This window comes from Penicillium samsonianum, assembly GCF_028829775.1.
Source record: "Penicillium samsonianum strain IBT 33392 chromosome Unknown utg000002l_segment0_segment0, whole genome shotgun sequence".
Taxonomy (NCBI): domain Eukaryota; kingdom Fungi; phylum Ascomycota; class Eurotiomycetes; order Eurotiales; family Aspergillaceae; genus Penicillium; species Penicillium samsonianum.
This window is the reverse complement of record NW_026643260.1, coordinates 1,376,772-1,393,690: the sequence shown is the minus strand read 5'-3', so window position 1 is coordinate 1,393,690 and position 16,919 is coordinate 1,376,772. Positions and strand designations below refer to the sequence as shown.

The 16,919-nt window shown below is 48.1% G+C and overlaps 3 protein-coding genes across 3 annotated transcripts; 2 read left to right on the top strand and 1 right to left on the bottom strand.

Moving 5' to 3' along the window:
* Positions 1-943: 943 nt before the first annotated feature.
* N7471_002375 (uncharacterized protein) lies at positions 944-8,507 on the bottom strand (the record flags this gene model as incomplete). The annotated part of the gene is made up of 6 exons (XM_057275095.1): positions 944-992; positions 1,050-1,560; positions 1,625-1,830; positions 1,884-7,865; positions 7,922-8,097; positions 8,154-8,507. The coding sequence occupies 6 exons, from the start codon at positions 8,505-8,507 to the stop codon at positions 944-946; spliced, it is 7,278 nt and encodes a 2,425-aa protein (XP_057139733.1).
* A 2,601-nt stretch (positions 8,508-11,108) lies between these two features.
* Positions 11,109-13,282, top strand: N7471_002374 (alpha-amylase). The gene is made up of 2 exons (XM_057275094.1): positions 11,109-12,394; positions 12,452-13,282. Exons 1-2 carry the CDS (start codon positions 11,375-11,377, stop codon positions 13,088-13,090), a joined length of 1,659 nt encoding a protein of 552 aa, XP_057139732.1. The 5' UTR covers positions 11,109-11,374; the 3' UTR covers positions 13,091-13,282.
* A 425-nt stretch (positions 13,283-13,707) lies between these two features.
* On the top strand, positions 13,708-15,783 carry N7471_002373 (alpha-amylase; the record flags this gene model as incomplete). Its single annotated transcript, XM_057275093.1, has 8 exons — positions 13,708-13,768; positions 13,824-14,231; positions 14,309-14,904; positions 14,959-14,982; positions 15,041-15,061; positions 15,117-15,339; positions 15,424-15,676; positions 15,759-15,783. 8 exons carry the CDS (start codon positions 13,708-13,710, stop codon positions 15,781-15,783), a joined length of 1,611 nt encoding a protein of 536 aa, XP_057139731.1.
* Positions 15,784-16,919: the final 1,136 nt, after the last annotated feature.

Below are 16,919 nucleotides of genomic sequence, written 5' to 3'. Positions count from 1 at the left end.
AGTATATATTACGTATTCAATTTATAATATTTAGTACGCTCAGTCTGAAAAGATAGATAACATACCTAACTAGAGACTATAGCAAGTATAGGGAATAACGACGATCTCAATTCCTAAATTGATATCTATTCCACATACATAGCCAAGTTTACCTCTCCGCGGTGCGGATTTTATATAAGTACTGAAGAACATAGCCTTTGTAGTAAGTGCGGTGCACAATGAAATTGTCTTTCTCTTAATCCAACAAGAGATTGACCAACTATATTCACAAATATAATGTAGGCAAACCCCGACAACAAGGAACAAAATCTTCCAGAGGAAATTTTTAAAAGAAAGCATACTTCTAGCGTATCACAGAGATGCTTATCCATACTAGATGGAGATAATAATTATAACCGATCGGAGTTTCCAATCGAGACATTGATGACACTCCACTACGGACCCACCTTATGTGCTAAAAATTACATCTTGCTCCGATCACTATGCATTTATTGATTAATCAATCGTGCTATTAGATCAAATTTGCATTAAAACAAAAAGCAGAGGAACGTCAAATATTGTAAAGCTATGGTCTTAAGATCTGTCACAGATGATAAAAAATAACGATTTAGTTGATCAATTTTGGTCTTCAAGGGTATTTTGCTCTTTGAGATAAGTTTATGTGATTGAGTAAGGTAAAGAAAAAGCAACATTGCCAAACATATTCACATGGTTCTACTATATTTTACTACGATGAGGACTTGATGTCTTCTAACCGAGTATGAACTCAGTACAACAGTAATATTAACATTAAGATACCTGAAGAAAAACGGGAAAATAGATCACAGAAGGGACAACATGCTTCAATTATGCAGAAGAGATTAGTTTGATCATTCATGTTCGTCGTTATGGCCGTAGCCGTTTTATGACAAGAAACAGAAATGCTCCAAAAGGGAAAGGAGCTCTATGGTTTGGCGAGTTGTTCCTTACGGAAGAACAGCAAGAACCCAGCACTGTAGATGAATGTTAGAAATAACTCCACTGAACGAGAAAGGTAAAGATCAACATACCAGATCAACAACTGACAGAACAAAGCCACCCAGAACCAGGCATTAGCCAAGGCATGGGCGCCCTGAGTCATGTCAGGGGAAATTGGGCCGGGGCCCACATTGTTGGGGCCGAAGGCTCGGGCACAGATGGTCGCAATGGAACCCAGCACCTGAGATGCAATGAGAGCGAAACACATGTGGACTCGAGTGAGAGTCTGCAGAAGGATGATACCGAATCCAAGACCTTGGATGGAATCCAACACGCCCAGCCACAGCCAGAGACTGCGAGAGACGAGCGCGCCGGAAGTGTACCCGCCGACCCAGGGCAGGTAGTACCCGATTCCGGAGATGGCCCACCAGATTTGGATGAAGCGGGGTGCGCCCAGGCCGCAGGCGAAGACGGGAAGGAACCAACTGTGTTTCTTTGAGAATTTGCTAACGACGAAGAGGAATATGCACCAGACAAAGCCGAAGAAGACGATGCAGAGGATGACGATCTGCCATGCGTGGGTGTGGATGGAGGTCCACAGGACTGGGGGAGGGGGATGTTAGTTTTGATCGGTGTGCGAAAGTTCGAATGGGGGGATTGAACTTACAGCTCCAGTTTCGACCGTATGGTGCGCTGAGGAAGAAGTTCTGCAGGATGACTGCGACGAAGTTCCAAGAGACGATCTTTCTCCGGAAAAGGGACTTGTAGAAGGATGGCACCTTGCCGGGCTTCTGGCGGTAGTAGTTGGGAAGTCCCAACGCCAACAGAGCACCTACGAGACACAGGAAGATGGCGATGGGATAACAGATCGCACTGGAAGGAAGTCAGTAAAATAAGTCAGGAGATAGGTGTGCAGGTATATTTACCTCATTTTCCAGGTATTGGCAATGCTGGTCTCAGGGTCCAAGAGACCCGCTGAAGAAGCCTTGGTCATAGTGGAACCCCAGTACCAGAGAGCAATAACGTATGCCTGCTGGATACCTTGAATAACACAGGCACGGAAAATCCAGGTTTCAACTGGAGCACCACCCTCATCACCGAAGTTGGAAGCGAAGAAAATGGATCCACTGGCGGAGGCCGCGGCATAGAAACCGGTGCCGACATTTTGGATCCATCCCCGACTGAAGGAATCTCCTTGCCAGTGAGCAGATCCAATCAGGAGGAATGCAAGACCGTATAGGAACCACGGAACAGAAAGACAGACGACAGACTTGAAGTAGCGGTACACGAGCCACCAGCACATGGATGCAATGGCATATGTTGTTGCAATTCCATACAACTTCTCTGCGGTCTGACCAACTTCACCTGTGAGTAGAGTGATCTGGTAGGAGTTTGCGGCGATGATCTGGCCCAGAGCGAGGAAAATGGAGTAGACCGGCCAGTCTCCAATTTTGATCTGCATCCATTTCTTAAGTCCAGTGGGAGGGACATAGTCCTTTCCGAGAAGGAACTCATCATCTTGAAGATGATTCTCTTCGTCACTGTTCACGTTGGAGACGAGATCATCATTATAGAACATATTGTCTGGGGTGTCAGTGTTTCTTGATGAGTGGCGAATCGATGGTGTGGGAGATTTGTTGCGACCCAGTCTGGCATTGCGGAACCTATCGAACCACTGTTGCTCGCTCTTAACCAAGAACTCTTCGATACAAAGTTGGGACTCGGAGTTGGATCCGTTCAGGGCATCCAATTTCTTGTCGAACGTCTTGTAGTACTCGCCAGTGCTATCCGTGAAGAAAGGATCAACCTTCTGTAGCTTGAAATCTGTCTTGTTGCCGACGACAGAGTCCAGAGAGAGAACGGATGCGTTGCTGTGACGGTTGGAATGACCAAATGGCTGGGGAGGAAGAAGGAGACTGTCCGCGGTCGGTGGTGCTCCCGGACTTCCTGGGCTTTCCAAGGGAATCATAAACCTAGGATGTAAAGACTCTTGACTGTTTGGAGAAGGCAAGTTTTGAGCACGCTCCCTTTGTGCAGCCTGGGCTCGTCGTCCTGCCTCGACTTGGGCTGGAGTGAGAGTGTATTCGTCATCGTCAAACGCGTTGTGGGCAGCGTCGTCGTCGCTATCATCGCCTTCGACATCAGTGGCACCATTTTCATCGTTTTCTGGGATACCAGCCTCTCCTGCTCTTCTGCGACGTCCAGCATGACCGGGGCCTGAGCGGACACCCAGGGAGAGAGAACGACTCAGTCCCGACTTTGGTTTCTCTGTTTCGTCAAGGCCTGGATCTGGGCTGTAGCTGATCTTCTTTTGTGGTGTAAGGTTGTTCATCTGATTGAAGGAGTAGCTGCTGTCCCTGGAATGCGTGAATGGAGAGTTCATGCCGGGTGAAGCCAGTGGGCTCCCGAGGTGGGTCATAGAAGGTGAAGGTGACAGGATTCCAGGAGTGCTGAGTCCAGAAGAAGTGCCAGGTCGAGTGTTGTTACTATTTGTCTTTGCCACTTTGTGGTGAACCATGATGGCAGTAGATTGCAGGATCTCAAGATCCTCAACCCATTGAGCAACAGGGAAACGCTGTTTCGCAGATCTCGCACGCATCATCGCACGGACGGATGTCTTCGAATTGAGGGCAGCCTCAATTGCAAGCTTGAATTGCATGAGAAGATGCGACGTCGAGATTGATTCCACATTGTACCACCATCCTGGCATTTGGCCAAGACCACCAACACGAGCTCCGATACCCAATGCACCTTTTCGGCCAAACTCCACGGCAACCAGACCGAAGGGCTCGTCACGAGATGGGATCAAGGCGAACTCGGCACCGGAGAAGATGAATGGCGGAAGTGCGGTGAATTCGGGCTTCGAGAAGACGCGTCCAGGATAGACTTTCATCATGTGGTCAAGCTTGAGGGCAGCGAATTTACCGTAGAGATCGATAACGGGACCAATACAGATCAACTGCACATTGGGCCGGGCTTCGATAACAGCAGGCATTGCGTCCGCAATAAGATCAACACCCTTTTGCATAGACCAGCGACCGACAAAGACGAGCAGGTCGGCATCAGGGTTCTGGTCGAGCCCTGCCCATTCCTGGGCCTGCCTCTTAAGCTCACCACGGCCAGCCTCGTATGTGGGATCCACAGTGATGTCTGCCTCTTTGGTGGGCTCCTTTGTCCACTCACCGACGTCAGATGGATCAGGGTTAGGCAGATTGCCGACCTTATGCAACCCCCAGAAGATGGGATAACGAGCGTAGGACCGTTTACCGTATTTCTTAGAAACACCGACGGCACCGAATCCTTGCTGGTGAACACGGAGATAGCTTGCGCCTGCGTGGAGCAAGTTGAACACTTCACCAAATTGCACGTAACGACGAGCGACCTCTTCGTCAAGGTTAAAGACTGAGCAAACCTCCTCTTTTTCCTTAAGGGTTCGCATAGGCCAGAGACCCTGGAACTCAGCATTGTGCAATGAAAGACAAGCGGGGATGGTTCTTGGGAGCAAGTAAAGAGGTGCGAGAGAACCGTGGTAGTCGTTGATGTGGTAGGTGTCAATTGGGAATCGCTTGATGGCTTCCGCAACACACTGGTTCCATGCTGAATAGTACACTGCACTGTCAAGATCATCCATGCGAGCAGGGTAGGGTTCGGTCTTCGATTGTTGACGGAACACTGGAGCATCAAGGAGGACGTAGGTGATATTATTCAAGACGTGGTATTGGACTTGAACCTGGTAGGGGCTGCCGAGAATGGTGACCGTCATAGGCTCTGCCTCCTGGTCCACAGGGTAGTCGACACCTCCAACGCAAGGAACGACCCAGATTAGGTCTTGGTGACCAAGAGTCTTACCCATGAGTTGAGCCATGACACCGAGACCACCGATCTTGATTTTGATGGCCCAATCCTCAATATCGTACTCCATGGTAGCGATTAGAACCATGCGTCGCTTGTCGGCCGCAAGAGCTCCGCCCAGAGCGGTGGTGCTTTGCATGAAGCCAGATTTGTTTTTCAAGCGCATTAGTGGGTTTGAGGATTGATCCCTGCGAGAAGTGGACTTGATCTTGTTCCAGATTGCGAGGGGAATGTTTTGTTTCTCACTCACACCGACCTGGTTGAATTTGACCTTGTAGAAAGACTTCATGAAGATGTACACACATCCCACGGCAGTGAGGAATGGTATGATCCAAAATAACACGAACATGACAATCTGTGTGGACTGAGGTCCAACCGGATCAAGCCAGAAACGGAGAGTTCCATCGTCAAAGTAGAGCTTGTGGGAGAGGTAGCCTTTAGCTGGCGCAGCGGTGATATTGATCAAGGTGGCGCTCAGAGCAGACGGCGGACTTCGGTCCAGGATTGTGTCATTGTCGGTGTCACCCAAAACCCAAGTTTGATCGGGCGTTCCGTCTGGATTAATTCCCCAGATGTTGAGCTGCCCGACTGCGGGCCATTCGGACGTGAAATGATAGGACCAGACTCCGGTTTTGGTGTCCAACTTGATGTTGTTGTCAAGACCCCCGTCGTATCCATACTGATTGTAAGGTCCGTTGAAGAAAGCATGGGGGAACCGGCGAGAAATTGGGTGGTTCCAGTCAACGTCACCTTGCTGCACGTAGTCGCTGCTTCCGGTCCAACGACTCCAGTACTCGACACGTACATGCTCACCATCCCACTCTTGTTTCTTGGTTCCTGACCATGGGAGCTTGGCAATGGTATCATTTCCACCTTTGTACACTTTCCAGTCGGAGAATGACGATCCCCAATTGGTAGAATAACGGAATTTGTCTGCACCAGCGGCGTGATGCTGGATGAAAAGGTCGCCGTTTTCTTTCTTGTGGAGTAGACTGCTCGAATAGTTGGCAGAAGTGAACACCATAGGGTTGTCAAACTGGCCGACGCGGAAGAGGAAATGATCAACGGCGTGGGTAGAATCGCTTTTGTCGGTGTTAGTTACGTTGGTGACAGTCATTTTATGAACTCCGTTGTACACTCCAGTGAGATTTGCTGCCCATTTCCAAACGCTTGGGATCTCAGCAGTCCAATTTGTTTGGAGCATGGGAGGAATAGTTGTGCACTTGACAGTGTTGGAATCTAGGATTGGAACCTGCCCAATCTCTGTTGATGAATTGAAGGTAATTGCCTTGGTCACCGAGTCACAGCTCATTTCTTCCGAGAAGTAAAGCTCAATCGCCAAATCTTCTGGAAGGTTGGGCGCCACGGTAGATCGCAGTGGGAAATCATGGCCCGGGGTGAATTTGGTGATCATGGGCCGAGGTGATTTGTGTTTAGCGATAGGGACGTATGCGCGGAACTCGTATGCCTTCATCGTCAGACTTTCGGCACAGCCATTCAGCTCCTTGGACCCATTGAAGCCAAGCTTGCGCGCTCCATCAACCAGTTTGATCTCATCGTACGGGTGGAAGAGGTTCTTGACAGTGATGCCAGAAGCGAATGGCGCGGTCAGTGTCTTATTCGGGTTTTCGGAGTTGCAGTCGAATTTGTATGTCGCTGTGTCATTGAGGTTTTGGTAAACAAGCCAGATCGGTTGGTTGTTGGCAGCAGAGCCCAAATCTTGCACATCGGTGTTGACATCCCGGTAAACGGACCACATTCCGGTCTCCGTGGCCGTATCGTTGGAACCAGGGTAGTAAACAAATTCGGTTCTCTTTGACAAATTGCCAAGGGAATACCCGTCGTTAAGAACCGGGTACTGTTCGCGCAAGTGGTACATCTGCTTCATGATATTTCGCAGAGGGTGGGAGGGATCGCGGTGGTCGTAAGCAACTGTCACGTCCTCGCAGCCCTTTTTAGCAGCCGTAACAGGCCACTTATAGTACTGGGATGACTCCAAGTGGAAGCAGCCATGGGTCCACCAGGCGGTTGCAGGCGACATTGCCTGTCGCCCATAAATGTAGTTCTCCGCGGTGGCATCCAAGACATAGAAGTTCTGCTCTTCGCCCCAAAGAAGAAGTGGGATTCCTGGGAGCATCAATGTAGTCACGAAAGAACCGAGCAACTGCCGATGGGTGCCGTTCGCAATCGCTGGCCAGCGGAACACATCTTGATTCGTCGCACCAAACATGTGTCGAGGGTCGAACTTGCCGGTGTTAGCATTGATCAAATCATTTGATCTCAACATATAGTCCCAGCCCTCAACCCAGTCATTAGGCGCATCATAACCAGCCGAAAGTTGCCCGTCCATGCCGAGGAATCGTGTCAAGGCACGATATGTCGTGTAATGGAAGGCCGCACTGTCGATGGCCTCATGTCCCGCTTCGCGCAAGAAGTACTGAGCAGAAGACTCATTTGTCAACTTCATTGTGGCGGCTGAGTTCTCAGGCCACTGGTTACGCTGCCTACCCCTTCCGAGGTAAATAGAACCAAAGTCATTTCCACCAGTGATTTCGCCAGTGATGAAGAAGTTTTCTTTCCCGACCGCGCGCGCACATTCTCGGTAGGCAGCGGACATGTCTCCAAGGGCATCCACGGTGGATTGTGTGCCCTTATCATAACGGAAACCATCAATATCCAGAGAATGGATGATCATGCAGGAGTGCCGAATCAACCTTTCGCGCACGCTCGGGTTCCATTCGCGGAGACGATCCTGGACGGAAGCGAACTTGGCCAGCTGTCGCTTCCAATCAGGCCACACACCGAAAGCCTCAATATCACCGTACTGGTCGAAGTCACTGTTGAAACATCCAACCAAGCTCGAAGTCTCCGATTCATTCACGGGGAACCCATCTTCGAACCAGAATCGAGGGTAGTCACAAGTCGAATTGTAGTCGCCAGCTCCGATGTCGAAGTCTCTGTACTTGCGTTCAGTTTTCCATTGTGTTTTATATTCCTTCTCCGAGAATGGAGTCGATGTGTTGAGATGGCCTTCAAATCCAATCAAGTCACCCATTCTAGATATATTTAGTTAGCTTTGCTCTGTTTTTCCCGGCACATAGGGACAACTCACGTCGCAATAGTATTGTCGAACAAGACATACATCCCGCGCTTGTGGATTTCAGTGATAGCATCTCGCCAAACCTGGATAGTGCCGAAGTGTGCGTCGAGAATCGTTGTATCCAAAACTCCATATCCGTCTGACGTCCACGGCTGGTTGAGCAAGGAAGTTCCTGCAATATAGATACCCTAAACATTGTGAGCATATATTTTCTTGCCACTAGAAGATCACAAATGTGACAAACCTTGATTCCCATTCCTTGGAGATAATCCAGTGTGTCAACAAGGCCAGCCACATCACCACCATGGCGAATGCGATGTTCAATATCATGCTCGAAGGTGGTACCGTTTGCGTTGTCATTGGAAGGATCACCGTTCACGAAGCGATCCAAGAAGAGAGAGTAGAACGGAAAGCGCCAGTTTTCCGGGGAGGGGTTATATTTCCCTTCATGACCAGGCCATGTTCCCCAGTAATCTGCCGGGTTGGTGGCCGTCTTATTTTGGTTGAGATTATGATCCAGGTAGGCCTCGTCGTAGGGCCAGGCTGTGACAGTCGTCGCAAGAAGCGAGACCAGTCCGCTGGCGAGTAGCCACTTCATGGCTGGTGACTGCGCGGAGCTGTCGGATGGTGGTCGCGCGCCTCAGGTAGTGCGGATATCCCCGCTGGGATGTGAGGATGAGAGACACTCTATGAAAGAGATGGAGATGTGCAGCTCTCAATTGCCATGGAGCAGTGAAGTGTGGGTATCTTGTGGAGTTCAGGTCACAAATTCCCAACAGAAGGCGTCAAAGGTGGCAGTATGTGAAAGAAGATAACGACAGGCGGAGTAAGCAAACGAGTGAACGAGAGACGAAGGATAAGGGATGTAAAGGAGGAATCAAATGTGGAAGTGAGAAAGAAATGTTCACATAACAGCAGTGCGCTGTGCTAAGTGCTAAGTGCTAAAAGGCTAGTCGCATTGAAGCTCAAGATAAAAATAAAAGATGAGACAAACCCCATATCAATTTTAGAGCCCCAGACTGTATCGGAGTATTGGAGTATCTTGGGTTCCAAGGCCTCAGCCTCGGTATTTTTTGTTTCTTTTCCTCTTTCTGTTTAATTATCTTCAATTATTTAATTAATTTTCTTCTTTGGATATAAAATTTTCATCATTTTATTCTTTCTCGCCTGGCCTTGGCATCAAATGCGACTGGTGGCGACCAATACGATCAGAATACACAAAGAACAGCACGGCATGCTTCTCCGAATAGGAAATCTGGTTCGTTTAAAAGAATAAAAACTGGAGCCTGACCAACGGGGCTACCCGATTCGCATCAACCGTTCTATATATACTATTGGATTTGACCCATAGCGCCACTTGTCGGACCCTGATGGTGTCTTTACTACCGTCACAAATGCAGTCTTTTTTATCGCGGGACTCGGGCTTTATAGACTCATGTCGCCGTGGATATCTATTCTCTGAAAGTTGATAATAAAATAAAAGAATTAAAACTTAGACAGTGAGACATTCATGCAACATTGTAGGGATTTTCCCATCTGCCGACTATAGGTAAATCTTCTATTCTACCGGTGATTTTCCAGACCCGCAAATATCAGCCTATGACAATGCCGATATACTTTTCGGTCATGACCCGCGTGGAATTGGGGCCGAGATCCTTATAGCCCGACCCGACCGATTGGCGGTCAAAGTGAGACCCGCCCCCACTTAGCGTTTTACGACTAGGGGTCATATACGAGATAGTGTATGGCACTTGTTTTTTTTTGTTTTTTTCTTTTTTTTTTCAATTTTCTTTTCCCTTCCCTTTTCCAGGGTTTTTTGTTCTTCTCGGTTCCGAAGCTCAACCATGGTGCGGATATAAATATCCTTCCAGGGTTTATAGTAGCAGCCAATGGCGAAGGAATCATACATAACTTCCATCAATGATATAACCAGGAGCTACACATCGGGTCCGGCATGTCCGCTATGTATGCTATTTTATTTTACCTCAAGTCTATACACCTGGGCACGAACCTTGGAAAAAATAAGCAAGAAATCTCTGCCTTAATCTCCACATGGCTAGACATCCCTGCAGTACAGAGTAATTACCGTGATATGATACTAGTATCAACGCCACTTTACACGGAAGCCCGGGAAGCCGTCAGCAAGCGAGAATGGCGCAGAAAATCTCGTACAGCCACCTGGAGTCCCTTATCTATCACTCCAGAATATACGGAGTACTACTTATCTCAGTTCATCTCCACATCCTTATTCCTATTCATTTTTGCGTTGCTCGTGGTATATATGTTTTAGTCATTGTAGTACATAGTTTCCAGAGTATCTATCACTGAAAATAAACAAATGAACTTAAAATAGATAACATAATATTGTACGAGTTTCACGACGGGGCAAGGCGTCCGTTATTAAAAACTTCTAACAATCTGTCTCACTATCTCATATCTCGTATTCAACAGCCTCACCTGGGCAGGGCCAAAGCGTTTGGTGTATCAATTCACGGTATGTACTCCGTACGGAGTACTGCATACGGTACGGAGGACTCCGTACCAAAGTACTATCTATAGCTTTGACCCGATTTTGTGGAGATGCAGAGTAACGTCGCTAGTCTTTAGATTGATGGCACCTTGTCTTAGATGATTGGATCATGGAAAGTTTGTCACTTCTCGTGTGATGAATAGGGCGGCGACTGTTCCTGGGATTAGGGCAGTGTCTCCACGTGAACAACAACCAATTAACCGTCACGCCCAGCAAGCCCTGTGAACGGTGCCTGGTACCTGACAGCACTAAAATGGCTCCTCTACTCCGTACGGAGTATGTTCCAATAGCGTTGTTACTAGTGTGTCAAGGCTTTTTCTCTTCTTCCCCTCATAGGTACATGATAATCGAACTAAACCTGATTTCTGCATTCCCCGCTTGATGTCTACATAATTTATGAATCCACAGGCGTAGTTCTTCAAGATTGAAAGCCACTATACGGATAATCATAACTTTCTTTCTGAATTCCGGGGCATATCAAACAAATATATGCGGGTAAGACGGGTAGGTCGCATGTCAATCAGGTCCATCAGCTATCCCGAGGCAGATTATATTCACAGGCAGGTGCTTAGGTAGACGCTACTAGGTACATATAACACATGTTTCTCCGAATAAAAATATAGCGCGTAGGTTGTGGGGGGAAGGTTTTAACTAACTAGGATCGACGACACAACCTTGGATAGCCGTGCCACCTGACTTGCCCTCGCAAATTTCCCCGACCTTTTCCTGTTTGGTGTCCAATTTCTGCTTTCTTTGCCTCCTCTCGTTTTCTCTTATGGCTAAAGACCAAATGTCACTCATTTATTCCTCTTTCCGGGCCATCTTTGCCCTTTCATGAGTTAATCAAGTCACTCTTTATCTGAAATCCCAGTACTCTCTTTTTCTCTTCCAATCGACCCGTCTCACCAATACGAGCCACACAAATACGAGCTGCCATGATGTCACGATCGACCGTTGCCCGTTTGGCAGGGCTACTTTTGATCACGGGCCTCATTTCCTCGGTATCCGCTGCCAGGACAGTCGACTGGAAGCCCAGATCGATATACCAGACCATGACGGATCGTTTCGCTCGCACAGATGGATCGACAACAGCACCATGCAACACTACGGCGGGTCTTTACTGCGGGGGGACATGGCGAGGAACCATCGACCGTCTCGACTACATCCAAGGAATGGGATTTGATGCTGTGATGATCTCCCCCATCATCGAGAACATCCATGGCTCGGTCTACTATGGTGAGGCCTACCACGGGTACTGGCCATTGAACCTCGACAATCTCAACTCTCATTTTGGGACACATCAAGACTTGCTGGACCTCAGTGACGCTCTTCACTCCCGGGGCATGTACTTCATGATGGATACGGTGATCAACAACATGGCCTACATCACGAATGGCACCGATCCCGCCAAAAATATCAACTCCATCGACTACTCCGTCTTCACACCCTTCAATAACGCTGACTATTTCCATCCCTACTGCAAAATCAAAAACTGGAATGACATGTCCGAGGCGCAAAGGTGCCAGACAGGTGATACGTACGTGCCGCTGCCGGATCTTTTCACAGAGCACGAAGATGTCCAGCAGCTTATGATCAAATGGGCGAACAAGGTTATCAAGACCTATTCCATTGATGGGCTCCGGATTGACGCTGCCAAGCACGTCAGCCCGGGTTTTCTGCACAACTTTTCCAAGGGTGTCGACACTTTCATGACGGGAGAAGTCCTGGAAGGGGCAGTCAGCATCATGGAGGATTACCAGACCAACTACATCGACAGTTTGCCAAATTATCCAATCTATTTCGACATCCTAAATGCTTTTACCACTGGAAATACGTCCAGCTTGGCGAAAACAGTGGAGAACATGAGAGTCTCGATACCAGATGTCAATGCTATGGCCTCTTTTTCCGAAAATCACGACAAGGCTCGAATTGGTAGCTTTTCCAAAGACATGGCGGTATGTGTGCCCTCCTCGGGTTGACTGATCGCTTTTGTTAATAATGATACTTTTCAGATGGCCAAAAACGTCCTGGTGTTTACCATGCTGTTTGACGGAATCCCGATGATATATCAAGGTCAAGAGCAACATCTGACGGGAAACGCGGTGCCTACCAACCGAGAAGCCATCTGGCTCACCAAGTACGACACCAACACGGAGCTCTACAAGCTTATCGCAAAGCTGAATAGCATCCGGAGCCACGCAGCCTTCTTGGGCACAGACTACTTTGAGGACTCGACTCACACGATCTTCCAGGGGGCCAGTGAGCTTGCTTTCACAAAGGGTGTCCAGGGTCGACAAGTCGTCATGGTGTTGTCCACTCAACCCTCGACCAGTGGAGCCTACGAAATCGACATGGCCGTCAGCTACAATGCCGGCACGCCAGTGACAGATGTTCTGAACTGTAAGAACTATACTGTCGACAACCAGGGCCTGCTGCGTGTTGGGATGGACAAGGGAGAGCCCCGGGTTTTCTTCCCCACCAAATACATGGACGGTAGTGGTCTTTGTGGCTACGCTCAGTCGAACGTTACCCTCGCGATGTTGAAAACTCACAGTGGTTCGACGTCGGCTGGAATGCAATTTACCAGTGGTACCAGTGTAGCGACCTTCCTGCTAGCACTGGTGACCAGCACCTTCGTCATGTTCCTGTGAAAGAAATGCCCCGAAAGACCTTTCTTCGCTCTTCCCTTCGTTTCTTCTTCTTTCTTCTTTCTTCATTTTTCATTTTTCTTCTTCTGATCCTTATTTTTTTCACATTTTTTTGCCATTTTTTCCCATTGCGGCGAGCCGTATTTACGGCTCGGCTTGGTTCGCGGAGATATCCTTTTATGTGCCATATTTTTTTGTCCTATTGTTTTATTTTGGCGATATTATTGGCCTTTTACTTGATTCGTTGACCTTCCAAGGTTTGTATTGGCCTTTTTGTCATGTGCTTTCCCTTATTTCCTAAACTCACGCATTATGGCCCCGGCGACAGCCAATGAAATCACCTGGGTGGATTTTCTAGTTTCTAGAAAAGTTCAACATGTTCCATGGGTGAAAATTTCGTCTAACTGAGACATTTGATAATAATTCCAGACTTAATTAGTAATAATGGGAGATCCACCTGAAAAACCTGTACCTTACTCCGTACAACGGTCGCCGAGTAAAAATAAGTCGCCCCACACAGCCCTAGCCCCAAAAGGGATATGCATATTCGGCTTTTGTACTCATTACATAGCTTGACGTAGCTTGACATAGCTTGACTTGTCATTTGCATCAATCCCGCGATGCCGTCTTTCCTGTGGTGTGGATCTCGACAGAAAGGCCAGAAATGGAAACAGATTGAAGGTCAGTCTCCCCCACTGGAAACCGGTTCCGCGTCTAACTTGAATACATGGTACAGAGGCAGCAGCGAATATACAACAGCTGCCGTCATGGACTGCTCCAGATAACTCGCTCATACTGCAAGCCTTTGAATGGCATGTTCCCGCCGACCGGCAACATTGGCGCCGTCTGCAGAATGCCTTACCAGAGTACAAGGCCATTGGCGTTGATCAGATCTGGATTCCTCCCGGATGCAAGGGGATGGATGCCAATGGTAATGGCTATGACATATACGACCTGTACGACCTTGGGGAGTTCGATCAGAAGGGCGCGGTTCCTACGAAATGGGGTACCAAGCGCGAACTTGAAGACCTGATGTGCCAAGCGCAAAACTTGGGCATTGGTGTAATCTGGGACGCTGTGCTCAATCATAAAGCTGGCGCGGACTATCCAGAGCCCTTTCAGGCTGTCAAGGTAGATCCTAAACGTAAGACACCCTATCCTTCTTTTCGTTGATATTCGATCCATTACGGATCTTCGGCCATTTACTGACTGAACCAACAGGAAGAGATCTGGACATATCTAAGCCGGCAGAAGTCAATGGCTGGACAGGCTTTGATTTTGCCGGTCGCGGTGACATGTACAGTTCAATGAAGTACCACTGGCAACATTTCAGCGGCGTCGACTGGGACGACAAGAGCAAGCAAAGCGCAATCTACAAGATCGTCGCATCCAACAAGGACTGGGCGCAAGATGTGTCCACGGAGTATGGAAACTACGATTACCTGATGTTCTCCGATTTGGACCTTGCACACCCAGAAGTCCGCGCAGACCTCCTGCAATGGGGTACGTGGATCACCAAATCCCTCAGCCTTAATGGAATGCGGCTTGATGCCGCTAAGCATTTCTCGACCGAGTTCCAACGTGCATTTGTGCAATACGTTCGGAAAACCGCCAACCCAGACTTTTTTGCGATAGGAGAGTACTGGACTGGACATTTACCGTCCCTTCTGAGTTACCTTGAGAAGGTGGAGTATGATCTTATTGCATATGATGTACCTCTCCTAGAGCGGTTCTCCAAGTTGTCCCATGCGCATGCACCAGACCTTCGCGGGATTTTCAAAGATACCTTGGTACAGTGTCGGCCGGACCATGCTGTGGTAAGTTACTCGATGCCCGACGCCCGACTAGGAACAATCAGCTAACTACTCCAGACCCTGGTTTCGAATCATGATACGGTAAGTACCAACTGTGGCTGGATCTTGGCATATTTTCTCCTTACCTAACTCTTCGCAGCAACCAGGACAAATGCTTGAGGTGAGTGGACTATTGCCCTATTGATAAGAGCTGAACATAGCTAATCAGCCCCCAGACCCCCGTATTGCCATCCTTCAAATTACTAGCATACGCCCTGGTCCTCCTCCGCAAAGACGGTCACCCATGTGTATTCTACGGTGACCTGTACGGGATACGAGTAAATGTGGATAACCCAATGACACCCAGTTGCAACGGCCATCTGCCTGTACTAACCCAAGCCCGGAAACTCTACGCCTACGGTGAACAGCAGGATTATTTCAACCAACCCAACTGCATAGGTTCGCTTAACACTTTCCCCACTGGATACTGAGCCCCATTATGGGGAACACTTATCCGCTCGCCCAGATCTAACCGCGATACAGGATTCGTCCGCTACGGAAACGCCCGTCACCAATCTGGACTTGCGTGTGTTATCAGCAATGCCGGTCCGGGTGCGCAGCGCATGTTTGTCGGTCAGCATCATGCACATGAGCAATGGACCGACCTGTTACATCCGAACATGAAACCTGTCATTATCAACCAGAAGGGCTATGGAAATTTCGGTGTCCAGGCGATGAGTGCCAGTGTCTGGGTTGAATCGGCTACAGTGGACCGGGATGGTCTCAAAAGGGACTTGTATGTATACGTCCTCATCCTTGCTTCGCCGGTACTACTTTCTAGATTGTGGCTTGATGGCTAACTTTCTTGTGTTACACAGTAATGTGAATATCTACGATAACTAATCTTTTGTTGGGGTTGGGCGCAAGACACATCCCCCGGCTTTCCGGTGCGGAAATTATGTACAACAATAATATTTGTGATAACACTTTGCATACTATGTATCTTCCTCCTGTATTCGCTAAATTATACGGCCTCGGAAAAACAAAAAATTCCTGATTCGGATCTGACTACTCCGTAATTGATAGCTATTATTCAACTGGTGTGGAAATGGCACCATTTTTTCCGTAATGTGATAATAATGCGCCTGCAGGTTCTGGGTGAGACACTCATTTTATCGCTTCCGGTGCTCCCACTTATGGTTTATTTAGCGTGTAGTCCGAGACCCTATTGAGATATGTCTCAATCCTGAAATTCAGCTGTGTATGGGTGGGTCCTTTGTTGAGACACCGAAACGGTGTTCTCGCAAGCCATTGTTGAGTTCGTTTCGAGACACGGTAATATAATATCGGGTAGAGGGTTCCTAAATTTATGAATTCGGCCCCTGAGTTCTCTTTAGACATGAGATTATTAGGCTGTGCTGGCCTTCTCTCAATTTTGTGGCCAGCACCCCTGCCCGAGGTAACCGATTAAAAATATACGGGAATTCAGGGTCCATGTTGCATTTCCGGTTAAATTGGCTGGTAAGTTACCGCAGAATTTGCAACTAAAAAATACGGATACCATCTAAGCGTTTTTAAAAGCTTAGATGAAAAAAACGTAATAAAAAATTCAATTCCACGTTGCATCGTGCGGTTTGGCCTCTGCCAAGGCCTTAAATACCACTAGCGGAATGCCAAGCCCGCTTAGCGTATTCATTATCGGCCCTATCGGCGTACCACATCCTTGGTTGGTTGGTATCCATACCCATGAACGGCACCGCCGAGTATACCTACATAACTATGGATATTCTTCGGCATGTGTACAATGGAACTCCCAATAATGCAGTAATATATTACAAATGGAAGTGGGATTTGCGCCTGAAACTAGCTCGGCGGCGAACCATGACGCTCTATGTACTCCGTACCTTTCTCCCACATGGAACCTTACTCAGACCCTGAATTCCCACGTTCGGTAATAAAATGATTAAAATATTATTAGAATCGCTCTAAAACCAGGTACCTCGCTATGTCAGTTCTATTTTCAGGTGTATTTCCGTATT

Coding starts and splice junctions, on each gene's coding strand:
- N7471_002374 (XM_057275094.1), top strand. CDS start 11,375: ATGATGTCACGATCGACCGTTGCCCGTTTGGCAGGGCTACTTTTGATC. Junction 12,395..12,451: donor GCTTTTCCAAAGACATGGCG/GTATGTGTGCCC, acceptor GATACTTTTCAG/ATGGCCAAAAACGTCCTGGT.